This window comes from Erinaceus europaeus, chromosome 19 (genome assembly GCF_950295315.1).
Source record: "Erinaceus europaeus chromosome 19, mEriEur2.1, whole genome shotgun sequence".
In the NCBI taxonomy this organism is placed as follows: domain Eukaryota; kingdom Metazoa; phylum Chordata; class Mammalia; order Eulipotyphla; family Erinaceidae; genus Erinaceus; species Erinaceus europaeus.
This window is the reverse complement of record NC_080180.1, coordinates 59372062-59391539: the sequence shown is the minus strand read 5'-3', so window position 1 is coordinate 59391539 and position 19478 is coordinate 59372062. Positions and strand designations below refer to the sequence as shown.

The window sequence follows — 19478 nt, the reverse complement described above, 5'->3', positions numbered from 1 at the left end:
AAACTATAAAGTAATACCTATATTCTGGCATTCACTTTAAAAAAAAAAAAAGGAAACATTTTCAAAAGGAAAAGCCTCCAAAACTCAGTGCAATGTCCCCAAATCTGGTTTACATAAACATTGATGTTTGGCTATCACTTTCCAGAAGTCCCTAGAATATTACTTTAGCTTCTTTCTGTCTCCTGTTTATTTATTTTTTATTCTGAAGTTACATTCAAGTGCCAGAGATTTTTCCCAAGAAATTAACACAGGGACTTGGCAGTAATGGCTCCTCAGGCCATCAAAATTCTGCCTTCCAGATCAATCACAGGAGCAGTTCACTGAGACCAAGATACTTTCTCATTATGGAACACCCACGAGGCGATGCTTCCTAATGAATCCAAGTCAGTGTTGGCAGTGGGAGTCTAGCAGCAAACAATAAACTTTATGAAGAGTCATTATGCGTAATTACCACTTCTGAAGCTGTGATATTAAGAGTTACCAGAGGGCAGACCCAAACATGAGTTTGCTAACTGCCGAGGCTTTGGTGGTGCTAATACCTGGCTACCATCTGCTTTTACAAGCTTGTCCTCCTGATCAGACTTATCACATAACCCTCTGTGGAGTCAGACTTTGGTTTCCTAAAATACAACAAGTATTTTTTGTGTAGCACCTGTCCCTTTCTTCACTTATCACTCCAGATATTTAAACACTGTAGCTGAGCTATTTAAACAACAGAGAGATGAAGTAGGTAATTCAGTTCAGACTCACTTATAATAGCTAGTACCACAGAGTATCCAAGAGCATGAAGTGATATTACACTGAGTATTAGCCCATTCTGCTCTCAAGAACTTGAGAAAGGGAGCTGAGTAAGGGAAAGACCACAGTGGAAATTATAACGAAAGCAAGAAACAGTGAAAACTAATATCCATTCTCCACAGTCCTTCCAGAAAAGAGAGAATAATTCCTAACTCATTTTATGGCAGTATGTCATAAACAAAACAAGTAAAGACATTACAAGAAAGAATGAACATCGGGGGGGGGGGGGTCGGGAGGTGGCACAGTGGGTTAAGTGCACGTGGCGCAATGTGCAGGGACCGGCGTAAGGATCCCGGTTCGAGCCCCCGGCTCCCCACCTGCAGGGGAGTCGCTTCACAGGCGGTGAAGCAGGTCTGCAGGTGTCTATCTTTCTCTCCCCTTCTCTCTCTGTCTTCCCCTCCTCTCTCCATTTCTCTCTGTCCTATCCAACAACAAAGCAACGTCAACAATGGCAATAATAACCACAACGAGGCTGCAACAACTAGGGCAACAAAAAGGGGGAAAAATGGCCTCCAGAAGCGGTGGATTCATGGTGCAGGCACCTAGCCCAGCAATAACCCTGGAGGGAAAAAAAAAAAAAAAAGAATGAACATCGATACAAAACTCCTCAACACCATATTAAGAAAAATGATGCAAACAGAAGTATATTCTGTAACCAACTAAGGTTGACTCAAAGTTTACAAGACTTTAACCCTTCATAAAGTATTTGCGGTTTGACTTCCAAGAAATGCATCAACAAAAATATATTTTCAAAAAAAAAATTCAAGATGATTAACTATATCAATAGGTTAAAGAATAATCATATGATCTTATCAATAGCTGCAGAAAAGACTTTGTCATTCACAAAATCCAACACACATTTATTTATAGTAATAATATTAATAATAATGCTAATAATAATAATAAAAACTGAGAAGCCTAAAATCAGAAAAAAAAATTCCTTGGGCTGGTGAGATAACTCACTTGGACAGTGTGCTGTCCGGCATTAAGCCAGCTCCCCCTGCTTCACCCCTGCATTGCTGATAGTATGGCCTATTTACATAATCATTGTTTTGCCTGAAAGATCCCCACCCATTCCATTCCTTTGATCTGTCTTCTTCGAGACCTGCCCTGCCTGCAGGGTAACATTAATCCCACCAGTTAAACCCATCACAACAGTTGTTAAGGAAGTTTATACCTTCCCAGCCCACTTTTGCCTTTCTCCACCCAGGCAGAGCCCAACTCCTGCTGCACTGAAGGAAGCTTCTGTGCTTCTCTCTGCCTCTCTTTCTCTAGGAGGCGGGGAGAATGCAGAAAGGGAGAGAGGATATATCCTTAACATGACAATATTTGCTAAACAGTTATAGTTGGCATCATACTCTATGAGAAAGGCAACACGTTTGGGGAAAAGATAGATGTTCTGTTTCGTCATTTCAATTCAACATGTTCATGGAACACTTGGCTTGGTGAATAATTCCTGCCCAAACAAAGGTATGTAGATTTGATCAGAATAATTCAAACTTTAGACTGTTGCATATGTCATAATTATCTCTTCCATGTCCTCAAAAGAATCAGCAAATAAAGGGAGAAACAAAAACCCACGAAACTAGCATACAAGCTAGCATACATGGTTATATACACCTAGATGCGTAAGTGTATGCCTATAGACTAAATGCATATACACATTCAATTGCTTTCCACTGGTAAATACAAGGCTACAAGCACAAGTTAATCACTGATGAGGGTCAGGCAGTGCTACGCCCGACTGAGCAGACACATTACAGTACCCAAGGATCTGGGTTCAAGCTCCTGGTTTAATCTAAGAGATAATTAACAATAAGGTAAGGTTGGGATGGGGCATAATCAGATTCTGTATTGTTCATATAATTTTTCTGTAAATCTAAAAACTTAAAGTTTATTTTTAAAAGAAAATCAACTTCCAGGCAATACCTATCTACTTATCGACAAGAGAGCCTGGTCACATCCCTGACCCACTAATAAAACTCACATTATTTGAACTATTAAAAGAAAAGTAATGGACAGCTCAAAGGAACATGAATGTTTTTGTTAAATTCTTCTTCTTTTTTTTTCCACTTCTCCCAGGATTTTCATTGAAACTTTATGCCTGCATGATTTCACTATTCCTGGAAGACTAATTTTTTTTTTTTTTTTAACGGTTAGAGATAGAGGGAAGAGAAACTGAGAGAGTGACATCACAGTGCTGCTCCACTGACTGTGAAGCCAGGGCAGCCAAGGGATTAAGCCAGAAACCTCACACATATTAAAATGTATACTCTACTGGGTGTATTAAGTTCTGCTTTCTAAATCCCTACCAAAGAAGAAGAATTCTGTGGCCTGAGAGGTGCTGCAATGGATAAAGTGTTGGACTCTCAAGCAAGAGGTCCCAAGTTTGATCCCTGGCATGACATGTGTCAAGGTGATGCTCTGTTAAATAAATACATCTTAAATAAACAAAAAATTAATAAAAATAACTGGAATTCTGTCTGCTCATATGAAATAATCAGTCCATAAACACTTCTCTGAATCAGATAACCTTGGACAAGTACCAGATTGCCCCATGCTAAAGTGTCTTTATCTGCTAAGTGAGAATAAGTATAGTACTTCTTTTTTATGCGAGTTGGGAGGAAGCATGGATTAGGAGCAGAGGGTACTTTGAATGTTGTCTGGCAAAAACAACCTATTAACATCATCAAAGAAGTTATGATGAGACAAATACAAACTTGAGCATGAGAAATCTCCTCTAATCTTCAAGTTGAGATGGTTTCCCTCACTGGGGCTCCCATCAGCATCTTTTACAACTAAAGGTCAGACATAAACCACTGCACATGAGCAAACGGTGTGGTGGTTGTCATCTCCTGTGCTTCTCTGTGTCCTTGTTACCTCAGTTTTCTTCTATTTTGTTGACACCTGTTATTTCTAAAAGGAGAATAAAACCAAGCACAATACAGACTTCAGGTTGGGTTAAAGAATCAAAGGACATTCACAAGTAGAACCTGAAATGGAATTGGCATATCGCACCAAAGTAAAAGACTCTGGGGTGGGTGGCTGGGGAGAATACAGGTCCATGAAGGATGATAAATAATATAGTGGGGGTTGTATTGTTAAATGGGAAACTGGGGTATGTTATGCATATACAAACTATTATATTTATTGTTGAATATAAAACATTAATTCCCTAATAAAGAAATAATTTTTAAAAAAAGAATCAAAGGACAGATATTATCTTAACATTAGCACAGGGCAATGTGAGTTTTTGCCCAAGTGTTCTCTCTCTGCTTTCAGAAGAGATGAAACATAAAAGGATACCTTCCATCCCGGGCTGATAGTGTCTCTCCAAAGATGAAACATTTGCGTGACATGTCCTTCCAGTTGTCACTTTGCCTTGTATCAGCCTAGCACAAACTGACAGAATCACTTAGACCATCCAATGTAAACATCCCAGCACCGAATTAAATCATTGTAAGGTACATTCTGATTCTGAGGTTATGTGATTTCCATCGATAACTGTAATGTTGACACAGATTCTATTCAACTTTTTGTTCTTTTGAAAGTAACCGAGATAATTTTTTTAAGACAATGGTAATTACCTCATGATTTATTATTATTATTTTAAATATTGGATTTATTATTTGTCAGGCTGAGTTTCACTGACGGGAGACAGATGACCCAGGACTCATGGTTGAGCTATATGCAGTATCTCTTTATTCATGCTGGACGCAGCGCAATCTAAGCCGAGCTAAACTAAAACTAAACTAAAAACTAACTAACTAAAGTAAAACTCACAATGCTGTCTTTAATATATACTTGCCAAGTAGGGTGGGAACAGGATGTGACAGAGAGAGAAAAGTGACTGGTGAAAATCAGGGCGTGACAAGGAGAGGAGGCGGAGCAAAAAGACATGAACCAGAGGGGATTAAACCAATGCCCTGCAGTGGTTATGTAAATAGAATGCAGTGGTTATGTAAATAGAATGCAGTGGTTATGTAAATAGAATGCAGTGGTTATGTAAATAGAATGCAGTGTTAAGCAGGGGGGATTAAACCAAATGAAACAGAAGAGGTTTTTAGAAGTAGAATTAGAAGCAGACCAACAATTATTTATTTTCCCTTTTGCTGCCCTTGTTTTTATTGTTGTTGTTTTTATTGTTATTGTTATTGATGTCGTTATTGTTAGATAGGACAGAGAGAAAGGGAGCGAGGAGGGGAAGACAGAGAAGGGGAGAGAAAGACAGACACCTGCAGACCTGCTTCACCGCCTGTGAAGCGACTCCCCTGCAGGTGGGGAACCCGGGGCTCGAACCAGGATCTTTAGGCCAGTCCTTGCGCTTTGCACCACATGTGCTTAACCCGCTGCGCTACCGCCCTACTGCTTTTATTATTTATTATTATTATTATTTTTAATTATAGCATAAATAAATAAATAAATCCTTATATAAGTGAATTATATCAGTTATACTCTCAGGTGTCATTTAGCATTTTACTTTTGTGCCAATGCTATTTCTAAATGTAAAAGCAGTATTTGATGCTTGGCAGTGAGAAATTTCTCGGGGAACTTGGTAACTCTGACTATGTAAGTACTAACATATCTGTGTACATATGTGAATGAATACTTGTCCTATCCGATATCAACAAGCAACAGCACTAGTCCATTTTAGTAGTCATTAACTGCCCTAGGTGAGGCTGATGATTAGTTGTCCTTGAGTGCAGGCATGATAACTACCTTTTAGTAGCTTCAGGTGGTGAATAACAGAGGCGGGAAATCTCTTCTCTGCTAAGGGCCACTTGGATATTTATAACATCATCTGCAGGCCATACGAAATTATCCACTTAAAAATGAGATATGGAAAAAAAAAACTCCTAAGTTTATTGAACTTTGAGTCCCACCAGCAGCTACATTGGCAGGGTCAGACCAAGTGATTTCATGGGTGGGACATGGCTGAAGGGCTGGGTGTTTCCCATCCCTGGATGAGACTAGAATCCGATCTGAGGGAACATCCTCTAGAGCTTTCAAAGGGATGCAGCTGCCCTTGCTTTGGAAACTTGGTAAAAGAGGTCACATTGACTTCTGCTATTACACAAAGCCGTTCTCCTGAGACTCAACACAAACATGAAAAAAAACAATGTCAGGTAAGTGCTAGCCAGCACTATAGAGACAGACAGAACAATTGGGCAAATGACTGCGTTTAGAGGATTTAGAAAAGCTTTCCTATACTCAGAGTTCTGTGTTGAGTTCTGATGAACAGCCAACACTACGAGGAAGGCAGATAAGAGTCCAAAACATTCCACCCACCTCCACCCCAGACTCTACACAAAAGCAGAAATTCATAGAGAAGATTTCCAATTTCTTGAGAATTTCATTGACGGATATGATGGAATAAATGTTGTGGAATTATTTTTAAAACGTGGTGTTGTAAGTAATTGCCTAAAGGGAGAAGAAACTTAGAGAACATAAGGCAAGCACTTGCTGAGTATTTGTCTCTAATTAAATGTTGTAGAAATCCCAGCTATGTTGGTGAACATAATGCGAGGCTATTTAGAGAAAGATCGGGCCTGTGCACTCACACAATTGGTGGAATGCTACTTAAATTACACACACGGTAACTAGGAGCTGACAGCTACATCAGGGTCGTTAGTCTTGAAAAGTTACACGCTGTTCAACGTAGCCTTTTTATTTATTTATTTACTTACTTTGTTTTGTTTTTTACCAGAGCACTGCTCAACTCTAGCTTACAATGTTGGGGGCAGGGGATTGAACCTGAGACTTCAGAGCCTCAGGCACAAGAGTCTCTTTGCATAGCCATTATGCTGTCTACCTCCCACACTATTTGTTTTAATTGAAAAAGTCATGACTTCTGTATAAACTGGAAACATGTCAAGTCTACTTAAGCTGTTTCTAAGGGACACAGTAGAGTGATTAAACTATCAAAAAGCTACACTTACACACACACACACACACACACTATCTTTACACAGATAGATGGTAGACAAATGACATGATCAACTAGGAAGCACTCCTAAGTCACAAAGTCAGGTACTTCCTCCTGCAGGATGATGGAACAGTGTAGACTCCCGTTCATCAGACAGTGCTCATTTTCACTGTTAGCAGATAAAGCTTGGGTTAAAACCATGTTAAGGCAAATATTTAACTATAGAGCCCAGGCCTACTATGAGTAAACAGTGATGAGTTGATCAAGTATCTCATCTAGAAAATTAATCACCGCATGGGTCTGTTAGATTTTTCTGCTTCCAGGAAGCTCTCAACAGATGAACCAGGAGCCATGGGGAGGGAGTGAAGTTGGGAGGGAACTGGGAGTGGCTGTTATGAGGCAGTTTAGGGCATCTTCACAGTTTCAGAAACCTTCTTATTTGTTATTTAAAAAAAAAAAAAATCAGAGCCGGGTGGTGGTGCACCTGGTTGAGTGCACATATTACAGTGCACAAGGACCCAGGTTTGAGCCCCTAGTCCCCACCTGCAGGGGGAAAGCTTTGTAAGTGGTGAAGCAGTGTTGCAGCTGTCTCTCTGTGTCTCTCCCTCTCTATCACCCCCTTCCCTCCTCAATTTCTGGTTGTCTCTATCCAGTGAATAAAATAAAGATAATTTGAAACAAATTTTTAAAAATCACTGGAAAAAAATTTTGAGATTAAATTTCCATTGGTAACTGATTGATGAACCAGATGGAATTCCATCTTTCCAGTAACAATAGCAAGACAGTGTAAAATGTAAAATAGAAGATTTTTATCACCATGGGACAAGGGTGGGACAAGGTATTAGAGAAAGAAAAGACAGATTTCAGGCAAAGTCACCTCTGTTTTGGGAAAGGGAGGAGGGTGTCTTCCCAGCAGATGGCCTGACAGGGGTGTTGACTGGGAGACCAGATTGTGAAACAGGTCCCAAAAGGATCGGTTTGGCCAACTTCATGCGGCCCTGGGAAGTGGGTGACTTGTGCATCTTATTGCAAGTAACAGATGATATTCAAACTGAATCTGGAGACAATGGCTTTGATTCTATGGGCCTTGCCCTTATGAGAAGAGGAAAGAAAGGCTGGAAGATCTGGGGGCCTTCTACACTTTTCCTAGTTGCCCCAAACTCACTGCTTTCCTGTCCCCTCCCATCCATTGCCACCTATCAAAAATGCTCACTAGGGCCATAGCATCATGTTTATACAAAAGGATTTCCATTCCTGAAGCACCAGTGGTGCTTTAATTCCCAGTACTGAAGCCAGATCCTGAGCTCTGGTAAATATCTCTCCCCCCCCCCCACACACACACACAGTTGGGCTGGAGGTGGGGGAGTGGGGAGGGCTGTGATTTAATCATACTTAGGACCTCTGGTTACAGTTCCAGTCATCATAAAGTATATTTCCTTTCATGAAAATCTAAAAGGACTAAGAGTTTTTCTGTGGCGCTAGTTCGTGAACCCTCCTTTGGCTTCCACTGATTGGCTTAAGATTTACTTTTAAGAGAAACTAAAGCTGGGGCAGGGGTAGATATGGTTATGCAGAGACCCTCAGGCCTGAGGCTCCAAAGTCCCAGGTTCAACTCTCCTGCACCACCCTAAACCAGAGCTGAGGGAGGTAATCTGGTAGAGAAAGAGAGAGAGAGAGAGAGAGAGAGAGAGAGAGAGACTAAAGCTGCAGTGAGGTGAGGAATTAAGCTTTGTTGGGGTTTAATCACTCCATACACAACTAGCATAAATGATACTGTTGAGGGACTGGAGGTATCTGAAGGGCACCACCCAGAAAATGGGAGTGGTGACAGGTGTGGCTTGGAAAGGTGAAGTCAGGGCTTGGGTGTGGAAGCCAGACCGGTGGGCGTGGCTCACTCTCTGTCCAGGTCATCACAGGATTAAGACTGCTCCTCTCTCTCCCTCTGTCTTACTCTCTCTCATGTTCTAGCATGTGAATGTTCTCAATTCTCCCAAATAAATTTAAAATTTCTGAAAATCACGCTCTCTCCTCAATTCTTTGTTGAGAAAATGCTTGATGAATTTTTTAAATGTTGGAGAAACATGTGTCTGCCCCCTTTTTCCCCAATACAGCGAGCCACGCCCGCGGGTCTGCCTTTGAAGACCTAAACCCCACCTCCACCTTTCCAAGCCACACCTGTCGCCACGCCCATTTTCTGGGCGGTGCCCTCCAGGTATGCCTGTCCTCTACAATTCCAGTTGGGACCTGCTCTTCAACACCTATAGTCTTACCTCCTTGTGATATTGCTCAGTAGTTTTGCAATACGCCATCATTTGGGATTGTTATAAATAGAGCAAAACAAATCAGTTAATCTGCGTGATAAGATTCTGAAGGAAACACTGCTGAGGCCTGACACCCCATGGAAAGACCTTATCTCAATCAGAATGAGGGTGTGATGGGGGCGGAGAACTGATTATTCCCTCACCCACACAGGAAAAACTAATCTTGCTCCCCTCTGTGTCCAACACAGCCGACAGATCTCCTTGAGGCTCAGTCTTGGCTCAGTCTTCCCTGGAAACCAGAACTCCCTGAATACATCAATAAATTCAACTAAGACCAAGTCTTCCTTGAGCCAAGACTCTATGTAAGGCCCACCAGCCTGTCCCAGGGTGGCTTCTCTCCTGGCTACTGTATTAAAGCTTTCCTTCCTCTGCTGGCCTGATGCCACTCCTGTCATTTGTGTCTGTTTCTAACAGATCCCAACCCCCCCTACACACAGTTTCCCTAAAGGGGAGGTGGCTTTGAAACAATCTCTTCTTTAGCTGCTAACCTAGTCCCTTTTCTTTCTTATTATGGAAACCACCCCTTTCCCTACAAGTCTTTACAGGCCTTTTTTTTTTTTTTTTTTTCCTTTTTTTCCCCCTTCTAAGATGGACTACTGTCCAATTCATGAATCAATTAATAAAATCATCTACATCTCTAGATGTGTGAATTTTGGGTTTTTTTGTGTTTTTTTTTTTTTTTTTTTTAACAAGAATCAAGGGACACTTGGGATCTCTGCATTATTTCTTACAGTGTCATGGAAATCTATGATTTTCTTTTAATATTTATCTTATTTACTTATTCCCTCTTGTTGCCTTTGTTGTTTTATTGTAGTCATTGTTGGATAGGACAGAGAGAAATGGAGAGAGGAGGGGAAGACAGAGAGGGGGAGAGACCTGCAGACCTGCTTCACCTCTTGTGAAGCGACACCCCTGCAGGTGAGGAGCCAGGGCTCCAACCAGGATCCTTACACCAGTCCTTGCGCTTTGCGCCACCTGCACTTAACCAGATGCATTACAGGCCCAACTCCCGGAAATCTATAATTTTATCCAAATGAAAGGAAGAAAATTACAAAGAGATACTCCATTTTAAGATAACATCTTGGGTCTAGGTTCCCACTGAAATGAGGAAACTTCACAGCTGTTGGCTTCATTCTAACTCTCCTCCCCCAGGGTTAATCCTAAGAGGAAAACAAAACAAAAATGTAGAAAACATTATTTTAAAATTCCTGTGGTGACAAGGATTGTGTGGAAACCTTATGTGGGAGTGGGAGCTGTGGGTTTTACCTGAGGAAAGAAACAAGTAGGTGAGACATTGGGAGGAGAAGTTGTAATAAAGAAAAAAAGGAAAAACAAAACAAAGCAATACTGTCACAATTCAGCTTTTGTTTCTCCCCTGACATTGCCTGGGGTCACACAGTTCTCCCCCCAAACCCGCCAGCTGCTCACAGCTCCCACAGAACTGCTCTCAGAGGAAAATTCCTTCCTGCCCAAGAAGATGCCTCCCAGTAGCAGAGCTGCCCTTAGGCAGTCCACACCTCCCCTTTCAGATTCTTGCCTGGTTGGGGAATTACCACCTCAGGAGGTTGGTTGCTCCTCCTGCTACTGTTGCTCTCTTAGCAAATGAAGGAGTCATTTCCTGGTGGGAGGACTCCTGAATGTTTTTATTGTTTTAGCTCTGGGACTCTCCAACCCTCAGCCTGGCAGGTCAGTGAACTGAAGATGGTTTCTTCCACATCCAGCCAGAACCCTGCAAACCCTGCAAGGTAAGTGAACTCACAAGTCCCCGTGGAAGAGTACATGAGAGTCCGAGGGGCCTGGTATGGTCCAAGATTGGGATGGCTTCCTATGACAAAGCCCCACCTCTCTGTGTTTCTCCTGTCCTTCCATAGGTTTATCAGACAAAAGGGTTGTTTATGAAGAAGGGCCTAAATCTGGATACTTTCTTGAGAGTCAGTTTTTTGGAAGGGGGAGGTATGTGCAAATATGTATTTATATTCTCTTGTAAAAGAGAAAGAGAGAGAGCCAGCTCATCATTCAGGCATATGAACTCAGTACCTCATGCTTCAGAGTCCAATGCTTTAACTACTATACCATGTCCCAGGCCACTAAAAAAAGGGTCACTTTTTTTTTTACTTTATTTATTTATTTATTTACTTATTTATTTATTTTTTCCCCCTTCCTTCTTTGTTATCTCCAGGACTACACATCTGTCGGGGCTGACATCTTCAGAAAGCAAGAACAAGATAGTCAGGAAGGAAAAGAGGAAATGAAACCACAGCCCGCTGAGTTTCCTTGAGTTCAGCGGGGTTCAAACCTGAGTTCAGCAAGCACATGGCAAAGCTGAGCACTACTCAAGTGAGCTGGTTTTTTTCTGTCCCAGAGGCCCATGGAGTCTTGATTGAACTTAGTTCCACCGACCACGGTGACATATATAAGAAAGGGCTTATTCCAGACATCTTGGACAAATCCTATCAAGATTTTTCTAGAGGGTCTGAGTGGTGGTAACCTGGTCGAGCACACACATTACAATGCATGAAGACCCCGGTTCAAGGTCCCTCCCTGGTTCCTACCTGCAGGAGGGAAGCTTCAGGAGAGCTGGAACAGTGCAACAGGAGTCTCTCATTCTCTCTCCCTCTCTCTCTGCCTCTCAGTCTTCCTTCTCAAGTTTGGTGTCCTGTCAAATAAATGAATTTTAAAAAGAATAGAAACACTTTTGATTCAACTGATGGATGCTGGCTGATGGAGAAGCCCTGTGCTGCTCCTCTGGACATATGCTCAGACTGGGTCCCCTGGCATCACATTCAGGTTTAATTGTCCAAAATGTGAGTTTACTGGTGAAGCTGAAAATGCCAGTTACAGACATAAGCTTTCCTTAAAAGTTGCAGAATCAAACCGATTGCTTGGCGCTACTGTCTTTGGAAGCTGTCTAGATAAATATTTTGGTCTTACAGCTACTGATTTGCACAGGTTCATTCAGGATCCTATTGAAATTCCCCAAACACTGGGCAGTGACACAACTCAGAGGCTGCTACCTGAAGCAGTTGAAACTTGCTTTGTTGGACAAAGTTTTGTTTTTGGAGTGACGGTAATTGAGACTAGCTTTCTTTTCATATTTTGTTAGCATTTTCTTTATTTTTTATTTCCTTATTGGGGGATTAATGGTTTACAGTTGACAGTAAAATACAACAGTTTTTACATACATAACATTTCCCAATTTTCCACATAACAATTCGACCCCTACTAGGTCCTCCTCTGCCATCATGTTCCAGGAACCCCCCCCCCCCCGAGTCTTTTACTTTGGTGAAGTAAAAATTCTCATAGTAATGAAAAAAAAGAATATAAATACTTTTCTGGAAATATATTTATAATTATATAATTTATATACTTATAAATATATATCTTTCCCACCTAAACAAATATATATATAAAAACATATATTTATATATAAACAAATATATATTTATAAATAAATATATATATATATATATTCCCACCTATATATTCCCCACCTAAATGAACTTTCAGTAGAGAAGGGGAGGTTTCTAGTTTCTTTTCCTTTAGAACTATAAATAAAATCTCTCAAGAGGTAAAAAGACCAGCAGTTCAGCAGACAACTCTCAAAATGGCTCTTGGTTTCGTATTATTTTCTTCCTTTGAAATATAAACACATATCTCCAGGCAGGTAGGTCCCCAAAGAATTCTTTTACTGCCATTCAGTTATCATCAAATATTCAAGGTTTGATTTTTGAGCAACAATTCACTAGAAAGTCCAAGCCTTACAGGAACATGAAAATATTTAACAACTGTCCAATATAGAGAGGGGGCATGATAAAAATACTTCCTGACTTCCAATGAACAGTAAAGCTACTCTGAGACATCTGGATAAAAGTATATCACAATGTGGTGACCCCAGCAGTAGTTTGGGACTATTAGCATATAAATGACCTCACCCTAGGGAGGTGCTTCAGAGAAGGGACTATATAAAAGACTGGACTTTGAGCACCTGACTCTCTTTGCCTGCGGCTTCTTCTCCTCCTTCTTCTAGCGTTTGCCCTTCTTCCGTAGCCAGTCAACAGCGTCAGGTTGAGCCTGATGTCAAGTTTTGAGACCTCCTTTGAATCTGGAGAGGTGGCAGTTGTTGACTATGTGGGTCACAGTCTGTCTGGAGCCGCAGGGGCAGTTCGGGTCGTCTCTGGCTCCCCAGCGATGGAACATAGCGGCGCACCGGCCATGGCCTGTTCGATAGCGATGGAGGAGGGCCCAATCATAACGTGCTAGGTCAGAGCCCGGTTGACGCTTGCAGGGGTCTGTGATGAGGTGTTTGTTCTTGACCTCAGCTGACTGCCAGCTCTGTTTCCAAGAGTCTGGAACAGAGGAGTTCAGTGTAGGCGTAGGGGACCAGATTGGGTGATGAGACGTCAAGCGTTGGACAGGGTGGGCGAAGATATCCGCGTATATTGGCAGGTCCGGTCGAGCGTAGACGTGGGAAATGAACTTAAATGACATGGTGGATGGATGCCTGGGTCCTGATCAGAAGCATCTCGGAGGTGATGCCCCAGGCATCCATCCACCATGGCTACTTCTCCTGGGAACTGAACACGTGTGACTGTGCTAGCCGGTAAACTTTTAGACCCCTCTACAGCCATGAGCAACATTTACCAGAGCTGATAATTGTTTATCTTATGGGACTAAACTTTGCTAACCATATTCAGACTTTATCGACCTAGCGTACACTTAACCCTTGATGATAAGTGCTTATTTTGCCTTTTACCTGTTTCACCCTAGTAAACTGTGTATTGTTTAAACCAGTTCCCAGCTCTCACTGTGAATCCTTTTACTCGAGAAAGCAGCCCCAACCTTCAAACCCCTTATTAAGATAATTTACAACATCAAGAGAAAAGCAAGTCCAGGAGAGACTACTACAAATAAATGAGCAATGTATTAAGATATATTGGGTTACTGGAAAAGTCCTAACAGATTTTAGCAGAGTCATGACTTTTCTGATGGTTCAATATATCAAGATCTTGTTAATTGATGCAGTCTTTAAAATGTACAAACAAAATGAGCAAATAGATAGATGATGACCAAGAACTAAGAGAACAGAGAAAGACAGGGAGATAGGACTTCTGCCTGAGTCCCCAGAGGTCCCAGGATATGTGAAGTTTAATAGCCTTCAGGATGGAGAGCAAGTTCTCCTATATACCTGGGCTCCTGAGCAATCAGATTAACATTAGATAGATTGATAAGTGAAAAGATCTACTATAATAACATGGCTGTGAAGTCTATATGGATGTCAACAATGGGGCAGAATGAAGGTAAGAAATGGAATAGGGGACTGGAGCTCAGGCTAGATGCTCTACAATTAGAAATTTGCTCTGGGACATAGATTTTTTTTTTTTCCCAGTAGAAAGGCTTGCCTGGCAAAAATTCCAATTCTAGGTAAGATGAATAATTTTCATGCTTCTTGGAAACTATAGGGGACATTAAAAGTTTCTTGTAAGCATGCAAGGTCTCCAATGAATTCACATGCCTATGTGAAATGTCTTGTGGTAACCTACCCTTCACAAACAACAATTAAAGAACATATATTTTTCTCAAGTGCACATGAAGATTTATTCTGGTGCTATTGTTAAAAAAATTAAAAAACAGCATATTTCAAAGATGCCATAACTGATAAACATACAGACCATGAACTCTATAGTCAATGCAGTCAAGTAAGACCGTATTTTTTTTTTTCCTCCAGGATTAGTGCTGGGGCTCAGTGCCTGCACCATGAATCCACTGCTCCTGGAGGCCATTTACCCCCCTTTTGTTGCCCTTGTTGTTGTAACCTTGTTGTGGTCATTATTGTTGTTATTGATGTTGTTTGTTGTTGGCTAGGACAGAGATAAATGGAGAGAGGAGGGGAAGACAGAGAGGGGGAGAGAAAGATAGACACCTGCAGACCTACTTCACCACTTGTGAAGTGACTCCCTTGCAGGTGGGGAGCCAAGGGCTCAAACCAGCCTGTCCTTGTGCTTTGCGCCACGTGCGCTTAACCCCCTCCCCTGTGTTACCGCCCGACCCTCGTAAGACCGTATTTTAAAAGGAAAAAAAAAGTACATTTGAAAGTTGAAAAATGTTAGATAATCCATGATGTATAAATGAAAACATAAGAAAAGAAGGACTTTTATGACTGTAATGATGAAACATACCAAAGAAGCAAAACCTATGGACTGTGACCAATGCAGTCACTTAGAGGTCTTCAAATTTAGATTGGGATAGAAGAAATATCTGGATTCAGTGGTACTAGTATTTATTTTTAGAGCTGAGAAAATGGGTCCTAGGGAAAACGCAAGCACAGTCACCTGACAGATGGAAAGAGATTTTTCTCTCAGCCTCTCCCTTACTCAAGAAAATTTATTTCCTTCTCCCCTGTTGCCACACCGAAGCAGAGCACCATTCTACACAGGAGGAAACCGTGGAGGGGTGGGGGGCAAAAGATACCTACCCCCAGAGCATGCAAAGACCTGTCCTAACTACTTCCTGTCCAGGATTTAATTGTACACACATTGTGTCCTTTTGCAGAGAAAAAGAAAATCTAGGGGAATCAGCAGTTATCCAACACAGGCACTCAAAAGTCTAAGCACGCAATACAGTCATGGAAGTCATGAGGCGCATGTGTGCGCCATCTTGGCCACCAGCATACGCTCATCTTATCATCCCAAGAGGCTTTCAATCTCCTCAAAGGACAGACCGGATCCTGCAGGAACTGAAGACTCCTACAGCTCAGCCCAGACTTCGCTCTCTTCAACTGTGTGAAATCTACACTCTGGCAGAGTTAATGCCGTGCATGGTTCAGTCGCTTTGACTTCACCCTGGCACCTTGATTATGGAAATGTGAACATTGGCTCAGCCTGCTGTTCAGAAGTCTTCCTGTTCTGTGTTGGATCCAGATGTCAGAAACAGTCTCATTTTACTGAGGGGTCTGCATATCTCTATCTGGAGATGATAGACAGACTGACAAACAGACATAGCTAGCTAGACAGATGTGCTCCAACACTGGAAGAATGGTAACCTCCATTTCTCTCTGTCCTATCCAACAACAATGGCATCAATAACTACAACAATAAAACAAAGGCAACAAAAGGGAATAAATAAATATTTTTTTTAATTAAAAAAAAAGAAGAAAGAAGAAAGTCATGAGGAAGAGACAAACATGGGGTAGCTTTGTGCTATATTTATCAGGACCAGAGTAACGTGTCATCTGTTTACAAGAGATTCGGAATGTGGGATTCAAGCCCCGGCTACTGAAGGGCCAGCTGTATTTTACCAGGTGTAACAGACCACATTTGTTTATATATCTCTAACTTCAAAAATCTATAAGTAAGTAAAGTACAGTTGGCCCTTTCCCTCAGCCCTTAGTGCTTCATTACATTTTTAATGCAATATAAATTAGTGTGTGTGTGTGTGTGTGTGTGCGCGCGCGTTTAGTATTTTATTTTAAGGAAAGAAAGATACAGACAGGAAGACATGGAGAGAAAGACAGAACACTGCTCAGCTCTGGTTTACAGTGGTGCCATGGACTGAACTCAGCCTGGGACTTCAGAACCTCCGGCATGCGAGTCCTTTGTAGAACCATTAGGCTGTCTTTCCAGCCTCAAAAATGTATTTATTTCTTTACTAGTGAAAAGAGGAAGAGAGATGGAGAGCCAGAACTCGGGACCTCACACTTGAGAGCCCAGTGCTTTATCTACTGTGCCTCCTCCTAGGATAAATTATGCTTTGGCAAGGTTGCTGGTCAACCTTGATTAGTAGTTAAATTTAGGTGGAGATGAAAGCTAGTCTTATCAGCCAGGGTCATTTCCTGAACTCCTCTACAGCTCAAATGAAACAGTGTATTAAGCAGCCTCTGGGTGGTGGTAAAACCGTTTCTGCATTTTTACGCATCAAAGGGTCTTGGTAACCCCAGCAGACAGGAAGATTAAATGAACATGGTGCCTGTGGGTGGGTGGTCTGTGAGACCTACTCAGTGCTGGACCTAGTACTGTGTCATAAAATCATTTATAAATAAGCCTTTTAACAGGCTGACAAGATGGCAAAAGTCAGTGCAAACCCCCCAGGCTTAAGGCATTTAAATACAAGGCAAAACCAGAACAGCTTCTAGCTATTCTGCACATCAGAAGATCAAGCCTCTACACCTGGCCACAGAATGGAGGCAATTGAGTAGAAATCTGCCCCCCTGACTCCGGGGTGGCCTGTGACAAGACTCCTTCACCAAGTTTCCCTGCAGACCCAGTTTTTGCCAGAATATATATAACCAAGATATTCCTGCTAAAAGGCTGTTATCTGGGTCTTTCTGACAACCCTCCCTGCCTCACCTGTGAGGCAGATGGCTCCTTTTTTCAGTCTACCCTACCTTTCTCTTGGTGACTTTCTTCACTTGCTTATTCCAAAACACTTTATAAAACCTTTGCTGCTGTCTAATTTTCTCTCCCAGTTCCCCTGTGCATCATCAGTCATAAGAAGGCAAAAATCTTGGGAGTCGGGTGGAAGCGCAGCGGGTTAAGCGCAGGTGGCACAAAACACAAGGACCAGCGTAAGGATCCAGGTTTGAACCTCCGGCTCCCCACCTGCAGGGGAGTCGCTTCACAAGTGGTGAAGCAGGTTTGCAGGTGTCTATCTTTCTCTCCCCCTCTCTGTATTCCCCTCCTCTCTCCACTGCTCTCTGTCCTAACAACGACAACATCAATAATAACTACAACAATAAAACAACAAGGGCATGAAAAGGGAATAAGTAAATAAATATTTATTTTAAAAAAAGGCAAAAATCTGTCTTCTCTGAGGTCCTCTGTGGTTGACACAGCTTAAACTTGACTTTGAGGCTGCAGCTGAAGCTAAAGGCACACACACGGGCTTTGGGAAGTGGGGCTCTACCAGGAAGCAGGAGCAGCCAGAGGAAGGGAGGACTCTGGTGGGTTGGGTCAGGGCCTTCTGCTGAAGGCTGGGGCTTCCCTGTGTGGGGGGTGGGGTGGAGGGAAATGGTCTGCAGAAGAGAAGGAAAGGCAGCTGAGAGCCCAGACCCAGGGCTTGTAGACCCCTTCTCTCAGAGTTGGATCTTCAGGACTGACCCTGCTTCCCCAAAATGTTGAGACAGGCTTTTGCCCAGGTGTCCAATTGCTGGTCCTTTGCAACCTGCGTCACTTACTAGGTGGAACCAAGGTCAGCAGGGGTCCTGGGAGCTGAAACCTCAAGGCAAACTTCTAAGAATGCAGATTCTCTAAATTTAGACTTCTCTCTGGAAATAGCTCTTTTTCCTTAATTGGAGAAGTACTCTTAAGACAGGGGAACCATCCAGCGGCAGGGTGTTGGCATATATGAAGGCAGACCCTTCACTCCTTCCCCTTTTCTCCTTTCTCCTTCACTGCCATCAAGCTTGTTGTTTGCATGAAGAATCCACTACAGCCAGCGGCCTTTCCGCCGCCCTTCTATCTGGATAGGACTGAGGGAAATTGAGAGAGAAGGACAAATACCTGCAGCATTGCTTCCTGAGAGACCTCCAGTGTCTTAAAACAAAAACAGGTGCATCTGGGAGCAAAGTGCCCTCGACTGCACCTAGTGTCTGGGGTGAAACCAGAGGTAATGGAGGAATTTTGGGCAGACCTCTCCTCCACTCAAATGCCAATAACCTGACCACCCACCCTGTCTGTATACCAACCCCCTCCCTACTCCCTTCCTCCTTTTTACCCAGGTAAAGCTTCCTAACTTATAGGAAAGAAGACTCATCAGACTCCATTGTCTGCCAGCCCTCCGGTTTTATCTTAATAACTTTCCTTGGTTCCCGCAGATACCCACCTGTCTCTCTGTCTCTCTCTGTATCTCAACCTCTGATACTTTTTTCATCACTTCTTCCCCCTCCTCCCACAGGTGAAGACTGAGGGGGCTTGAACCCAGGTCTTTGAACCTGGTATCATATGCATCTGAATGGGATACACTTCCTCAGAAGCCCTGAACCATTTCCTTTCCTCTTCATACTCTTTGTCCTCCCTCCTCCTTCATACTCTTTGTCCTCCCTCCTCCTTCTCCTCCCTCCTCCTTCCCCCTCCTCCTCCTCTCTCTCTCATCATGGAAAACCCTCTCCCTTCTCCAGGATGCTCTGCCCTATCTCATTCCTTAGGGCAGGACACACAACCTCACGTTCATACCATTTACTTGACAGTTCACAGGTATTTGAATCCTAGCTAAATTTGACCCCCCTCCCTAATAATTGGAAGTTAATTTGTTTGCTCATCTGGCCTTGGAAGAATCCAGAGAAGCTCCCCTGCATCCAATAGATCCTAGGATGCTTTGCCCAAACAGGCCCTTTGCCTTTGTTTTAGGTTATTTTTGCCTAGTTGGGCCTCACAGATACAGGATCTCACTGCTTCTGAGCCATTTTTTTTTTTCAGAGAGAGAGGAGAGAGACAGAAAAG

At 42.4% G+C, this 19478-nt stretch overlaps 1 protein-coding gene across 4 annotated transcripts in view; it reads right to left on the bottom strand.

The window, feature by feature from the left end:
- Nucleotides 1-19478, bottom strand: part of INPP4B (inositol polyphosphate-4-phosphatase type II B) — a 672916-nt gene that overhangs the window by 101145 nt on the left and 552293 nt on the right. Inside the window, exon 24 of one of the 4 annotated variants that reach the window (XM_060179038.1) lies at nucleotides 11598-11701. The exons of the other annotated variants lie outside the window; for them this stretch is intronic. Coding sequence (XP_060035021.1) covers nucleotides 11647-11701 — 55 coding nt within the window. The 3' untranslated portion in view covers nucleotides 11598-11646. The remainder of the gene's footprint in view (nucleotides 1-11597; nucleotides 11702-19478) is intronic. 4 annotated transcript variants of the gene reach the window in all.